The following is a 7,303-nucleotide window of genomic DNA, read 5'->3' as shown; positions in this document are numbered from 1 at the left end:
TAGTCCGTGCCACGTGTAGCCGCGCGGCACGGAGTCCGAACTAGCCGGCATTTAAAAATGGCACCGGCCGGCTTCATGCAAATGAAGCCCGGGAAATTCAAATCCCGGGCTTCATTTGCAAGTGCGGATGACTACATTACCCCCGCTAGTTCGAACTAGCAGGGTAGTGTAGACATACCCCCAATGCTTTCAGTGATGGGTCCTTTCCCTATGCTTGATCCTTCAGGTGCATGAACCAGACAGCACCTTGTATAAGTATTTTCTTCATGCTCCATGGGGGAAATATATTCTCAGCAGATGAACTTTTTAGCGTGATTCACTGAGCAAGATCAGGTTCAGTTTGACTCTTCCCTATGGTCTGCTACCAGCTGTTTCCTCTCTTTGAATGTCCTTTGGCCACATGTTTGAAGTGACTCGACCATCTCCTAGAGCAACCCTGCTACTGGCACTCAATAAAGATTATTTAAAGCTGCTTAGTTTGTTGCTCTTCTTATACCCTAGGAGATGATCTCATGTGTCTCTTTTTATTGGTCATCCTTATTGGACAGAGGTTTCACGCTTTGGATAAACAATAAAATAATGGCCACATTGGTTTTGGTAGCTGGCCAAGGTAGCAAATCTTCCCAAAAGGAGAGCTTGTCACCAGCATACACAGCTCTGTTTGTCAAGCGTAAATCCGGTCTCGCAGCAGCAGTCTGAGCACTGGAAAGGTCAGTGAGTTTTATAAGCGAGGGAAAGGATTTGTTTTCTGAGTTAGATCAGTTTATTTTTCTCTGGGGCCAGATGCTCAGTTGGTGTAAATCTGCATAGCTCCACTGAAAGTCAATGAGTCTTTTCTGATTTACACCAGCCACAGATTTGTCCCTTAAAGATTTACCCATCTGCCTTTCCTAGAAAGGAGCAGCAAACAACATTCCTCAGAGATGCTACTGGGCAACATTTTGCATCAGAGTTACAGCACTAAACATCTCTGGCCCCACTGCCATATGGCACTCTGTGACCCAAATCTCCATGTTTGGTCTTTAAATAGAAATGGTGGGTTTGCCCCAGTTACTATTTGTTTTTTACTATTAATAACATTGTCCCCAGAATGAAGGCTTATTGATGGTCTCATGAAATGTCAGTCAGTTGGCCCTCATCCCCAAACCCCATCCATCAGATCTAGTGCATCACCTTCTCCCACAATCCGCCCTCTGCCCCGACCCATGCTGAGGGCTGGGTTCCAGTCCATGTGGAGATGCGGCCTTAGGAGATGTATCCAGAACTGGTGCAATGGGTCTGTTGGGGGAGTTAGAGGAGCAAGTGAACGGAAGTTTTCTGTTACACAGGAGGAGGAATTTACCCCAGCCAGGGGCATATTAAAGGGGAGACACCCCAATTCCCTAGAGGGCCAGGTGGTCCCTCAGTACAAAGCAATTTCTATTCCACACCATTTAACTCTAAGCAAAGAACTTCTGGTATTTTCATTCAGAGATGATTGGGGGCAGGATGAGGAGTTCCTGAGGGCTCCCTACAGCTGCCAGCTTTGAAGTACTGGGGTATGTCTAGACTACATGCCTCTGCCGACAGAGGCATGTAAATTAGACATACCGACATAGTCAATGAAGCGAGGATTTAAATATCCCCTGCTTCATTAGAATAAAAATGGCTGTTGCGTTGTGCCGGCTCAGCTGTTTGTCGGCACGAACCGGCAGTCAAGACGGGGATCAGCTGACAAGGAAAGCCTTTGCTGACTGATCCCTTTTGCCTCGTGAAACGAGGTTTACAGGATCGATCGGCAAAAGCTTTCCTTGTCGACCGATCCCCGTCTTGACTGCCGCTTTGTGCTGACAAACAGCTGACCCTGCACAACGCGGCAGCTATTTTTATTCTAATGAAGCAGGGGATATTTAAATCCCCGCTTCACTGACTATGTCAGGATGTCTAATTTACATGCCTTTGTCGGCAGAGGCATGTAGTCTAGACATACCCTTGGCTAAGGTTGCCAGGTGTCTGGTTTTGAACTGGACAGTCCAGTATTTGAGCTTTCTGTTCGGGAAACAAAGTGAGAAAATAGAAATGTCCGGTATTTTCTAAATAAGATGTAACGTAGATTGGGATGTCATGTCAAGTGTGTCCCGTATTTTTTCTGAAACCATCTGGCAACCCTAGAACTGGCTGAAACAGCCCTGCTTGCGGCAGCCATTTTGAACCCCTCCCTTGCTCTCCATGGTGACCTTCACATCCTGTCTTGTGGACAGCCTGTCTTTCTGACTCGGTCATGCACCCAGCTCAGGCCTTGCCATCTGTTCTTGAAAGCAGCAGCTGCTGCTCTTGATTCTGACTGAAAGGGCTCGAGATACTTTGTGACCATCCTCCCTGTCACCAACATCTTAAGCACAAACTTCTAGTAGCCTCACAGGCCGCACATTTTGCAGGTGGCAGCAAAGGATTCAGGAGGGAAGGGACTGAGGCTGCCTGAGTTTACCAGAGCTGGGTCTAAGCGGCTAAATTTGGGTCTGGATTTCCAGTGTCATACACCTAGGGGTGATCAGAGCCAGGGACTGGCTTCAATCCATCTCCAACATTGCCACATGAAGACCTTCCTGAGTGATAACTGAGGGCCTGAGCCAAACACATTGAAATCAAAGGGAGAGTTTCTACGGACTTCCGTGCTATTTGGAACAGGCTAAGAAATAGCTATACTTTCTGAGACCCACAAGGACAGCTGCTGGGGTTAAGGTACTTGGAGAGCATAGATGCTGGAACTAGGGGTGTGGGGGTGCTGCCGCATCCTCTGCCTAGAAGTGGTTTCCATTACATACAGGATTTACAGTTTGGTGCAATGGTTTTCAACACCCCCACGATACAAATTGTTCCAGCCCCGCTGCGGAAGAGGAGAGTCTGTCTGCAACGCCTCCTGAAAGGCACAGCACCCAGGAAGTTTCCCTATGGCTTAAACAACAGGCAGGAAAGACGTACAGACAGGCAGGGAGAAAACAGGGACAATCTTTGAAGCTGCAGCTACACTAACACTAACTGCTATACCCGGGCAGTGCCAGGAAAAAGGTTAACGATTTGAACACTGGCATTTTCCAGACTGTCAGCTGCATCAATTTCTTTGAGTCCATGAGCGCTTATAATGGGGAGTTGTGGCCCGCACCACGTACAGGAACAGGTGCCAGAGGGTCCTGTCCACTCTGCCTTTCCCAGATTGCTAAACTGGAAGAGGACGCCCATTATGGGACAGGGAGTGAACCACTGGACGGTGCGTACATGCCTGTCAGGGACCTGAGCTACAAACTGAGATCTAGGCTCCACTTCCAAACTCCCCTCCACACAGAGTTCAGGGATTTTGAGTTAAGTCCATTATGGAAAAGGTGCCAACTGCAAAATTAACTTCCCATCGTTCATACGGACACATAAAAGGCATGAGTCTTCTCTCCCATCATTGACTTCTGTGGAATCACTCCAGATATGCACCAGTGCAAAAGAGAACAGGATCAAAGCTCAGTTTGTTTGCCTCACTTCGCAAGGGTTTCTCCAGGCTGGCATAGAATCATAGAATACTAGGACTGGAAGGGACCTCGAGAGGTCTTCAAGTCCAGTCCCCTGCCTGCATGCATCTAGTGCATCAGAGCACAAAATGTCTCAGTGGTGTTAGGAACTGCTTCTTTTAGATACAGGTGCTAGCTTGGGGATACTAAAACAACTCTACAAGTTGTTCATTTTCATTTGACAGTGTAAAAGTGAGACAACCTAAGAATACAGAGACAAATCCTGCTGCCCCCTCCCTCCAGAGAAACAGAGAGCAGGACTTGGCTCTTGGTTTCGAAATCTCCTTCAGTGTGCCCATGGAGGCATATTTGAACAAGACTAGGACAGATTTCTCATGAACAAAACTTTTCCCGGCAAAGGGACAAACTCTAGCTGTGGGGCCCAAGGCCAAGCACCTTTGAGACCGGGGATCAGTGCTGAGACACCATAGCACTCAGGATAATGCCTCTTTGTGGCTCTTCTGCAAGGTCATTTCTGAGCATCAGCTTTTCTTCCAAGCCAGTCAAGTCTCTAGGAAAGAAGAAGGAGAAAAAAGATTGAGAGGGGACAGGACAGCAGCTTTCAAGTACCTAAAAGACTGTTACAAGGAGGAGGGAGAAAAATTATTCTCCTTAACTTCTGAGGATAGGACAAGAAGCAATGGGCTTAAACTGCAACAAGGGAGGTTTAGGTTGGACATTAGGAAAAATTTCCTGACTGTCAGGGTGGTTAAACACTGGAATAAATTGTCTAGGGCAGGGGTGAAATCTCCATCCCTGGAAAACTTTAAGGGCAGGTTAGACAACTGTCAGGGATGGTCTAGAGCCATGATGTCCAACACATGTGGCTATTTGGCCGGTTGAGTGTGGTTTGTTGACTTGAATGATAAATTACATTTTCAGAGTAATGTGGTTAGTTCACTATAGTTGTAGCCACTATAATCTACAGAGTGCATGGTCCTGCCAGGAGTGCAGGGGATTGGATACCTCTCAAGGTTCCTTCCAGTTCTATGATTCTATGATTATACAGGAAAGAGAGGAGGAAACTGAATTTATTCAGGCACAACAGGTGTTGTGCTGAATCTTTGGGTGTTGGGGATGGAGGTTTACTATTTGGTTCAGTGGCTTTCAGCACTCTCAGTATACTAAAGTGTTTTCAACACTCGTATATAACTGACTGCACTTTGAGCAATGAAGCATTTTGGAACCCAAGACCTTCAATACACAAAGCACAAGCTTAAATCACTTAGGCTACTGGTCTAAGTCATTTGGAGCAGGAATAGATTAATAAGCCTCTTATATGGACCACACACTAGCAGGTAAGCAAGATCCTCAGTCTCCTAGTAAATGTCACAGAGCTGGTCAAGAATTTCTCAGCAAAACTTTTTTGGTTGTTGAAAAAAGCCGATTTGTCCAAAGCAAAACTGTTCATGAAGAACTTTGTGTATGCTCAAAAGTGGGTCTCTCTCAGCAACAGATGTGAGTCCAATAAAAGATATTATCTTGCCCACCTTTCTCAGGAAACTGGATCCATTTCAACTAATCTCACTCAAAAATGGTTGGAAAAAAAACTTCAGGTTTTGGAAAGAAAATGACTTTTTGTTCAGAAATTTTAGTAAATTTAGATATAATTATGTTGCAAATGCTAAGAGGGAAAGACTCCAAATGGAAAAGAAATGTTCCAATCATTCTGAACTGATTTCCCCACTCCAGTTTTTAAGTTAGTGGAAATTTTGAGATTTTGATTTTTCATTGGACGCACAAAAATTTTGAAATCTCAAAAGTTCTCACAGGACAGCAACCCTTTTTTCTGCACAGCCCTGGGGGTGGGAGGCTAACTATTGACAGCCAAGCATAGGAAACTCAGTTTTGCCTTTAGGAGTTAAAATGAGCATGCTGCTCTTCCTGCCCAGGCCACCACACACGCCCACCCCAGCACAGCAGAGGAACAAAATAAGCCTGGGACCTCTCCATGGTTAGAGATCAGAGAGCAGAAATGGGACTGAAGTGGCACCTCAAAGGACAAAAAGAGTCGTACCAAGTTCCAATCAGGGCTGGGATCCAGCGATGTGAATGAGACACCCAGGGAAGTCTCATACAGATGTCTCCTGCCCTGCACTGGGCTCTTCCTTTTTCCTCTTCGTCTTGCAGAAGCCATGGAGTCCGCAGAAGCAAGCAAAGGTAAACTGGGGCATCCCCTATGGCAGGTGAGGTCCAGGATCATCCAAAGGAAACCTAGATGAGGACAGAGAGAGGATGGAAAAGGAGTGATTTTTAAATCAGAGTGCTTCTTAATGTTGACAGCTGGAAAGGAGGATGGGTAGGGTGGACAATCACTGTGCTCCTTTGCAGGACAGACTTCTCCCCCACTCCAGATACAGAACTCCTGGTTTCCTCTCCTTTTCCCAGTGCAGAACTTCCTGTCTCAAACCTTCCCCATCTCAGATGCCCCCAATCACATTCACCAGTCCAAGAAGAGGGGGTTGAATCAAACGCATACGGCCTGTGTCTGTGGAATCTGCAATTCCCACATGCACAGAAACACAGATAGTTTGCACAGTCTGCTAAGCTAATGACGATTACAGGAACCTTAAGCTGAGGCTCATTGGGGTGGTCTGACAAAGCTTAGCGATATGTACCCAGCAACCGCAATTAATAAGAAGCAGCTGATATCAAAGCTCCAAGTCTTCTTGTCCATTTTCAGTGGATCAAATCATGCCCCAAAGCACAGCCCACATTAGGAAGTAATAGCTCTAACAGCTGCAAACTGTAATTATGCAAACAAAGCCTTTTTTTTTTTTAAAGAAACGGAAGGGGGGAAATCTGAATTCAAACCCTCCTGTGCTTTCCCCCTATTTCAATTTCTAGCATTTCTAGCTTTGCAAAGGACCAAATCTAGTTCTTCCAATAAGAAAGAGAGTAACAGTGATTAAAGTGTTCTAAAGCAGGCATTCTGAATACTACAGTAAGGCTATGTCTAGTCTACATGCCTCTGTCGGCAGAGGCATGTAGATTAGACAGATCAGCAAAGGCAAATGAAGCCGCGATTTAAATGATCGCGGCTTCATTTACATTTACATGGCTGCCGCGCTGAGCCGACAAACAGCTGATCAGCTGTTTGTCGGCTCGCCGCTAGTCTGGATGTTCCCCCTGTCGACATCAAAGCCCTTTGTCGGCAGCCCCGGTAAACCTCATTCCACGAGGAATAACGGGGCTGCCGACAAAGGGCTTTGATGTCGACAGGGGGAACGTCCAGACTAGCGGCGAGCCGACAAACAGCTGATCAGCTGTTTGTCGGCTCAGCATGGCAGCCATGTAAATGTAAATGAAGCCGCGATCATTTAAATCGCGGCTTCATTTACCTTTGCTGAACAAACAAATCTACATGCCTCTGCCGACAGAGGCATGTAGTGTAGACGTACCCTTAATGTATACATTTTCATGGCTAGCTCAGGCTAATCTCTGAAATACAATCCAGAAGGAAACTTCAGCAGGCCCTTCATCTCTATTTTAACAAGGAAGGCAGCATGAGCTAAGGTCTAGGGCACTGGTTTGGGAGCTTAGATTCTTCCAGTTCTGTAACTAAGTTATAACATGAGTGAGCCACTTAACTCTTCTGTAAAATGGGGATAATGATTTTCATCCGAGTGTTGAGATCCACCAATGGGAATTGCTATGTAAGTCTAGCATTAGCTCCCGGGGGCCAAATGTTACCCATAATGGTTAGCAATGAATCATATCGTCTGACACTGGTGAGCTGCCAGTGGAGAGATGCCTGGTTCATATAT

The 7,303-nt window shown here is 46.1% G+C and overlaps 1 protein-coding gene across 2 annotated transcripts in view; it reads right to left on the bottom strand.

Moving 5' to 3' along the window:
• Nucleotides 1-1,881: 1,881 nt before the first annotated feature.
• Nucleotides 1,882-7,303, bottom strand: part of BLACAT1 (BLACAT1 overlapping LEMD1 locus) — a 63,140-nt gene continuing 57,718 nt past the window's right edge. For both annotated transcript variants that reach the window (XM_075910463.2, XM_075910462.2), the window contains 2 exons: nucleotides 5,554-5,750; nucleotides 1,882-4,047 (listed from right to left, as the gene is read on the bottom strand). In XM_075910463.2, coding sequence (XP_075766578.1) covers nucleotides 5,609-5,710 — 102 coding nt within the window. In that variant the 5' untranslated portion in view covers nucleotides 5,711-5,750 and the 3' untranslated portion in view covers nucleotides 1,882-4,047; nucleotides 5,554-5,608. The remainder of the gene's footprint in view (nucleotides 4,048-5,553; nucleotides 5,751-7,303) is intronic.

This window comes from Pelodiscus sinensis, chromosome 27, assembly GCF_052426305.1.
Source record: "Pelodiscus sinensis isolate ZL-2025 chromosome 27, ASM5242630v1, whole genome shotgun sequence".
Taxonomy (NCBI): domain Eukaryota; kingdom Metazoa; phylum Chordata; order Testudines; family Trionychidae; genus Pelodiscus; species Pelodiscus sinensis.
Note: the sequence above shows the minus strand (reverse complement) of the source record. Positions and strands in the feature narration are given on the sequence as shown.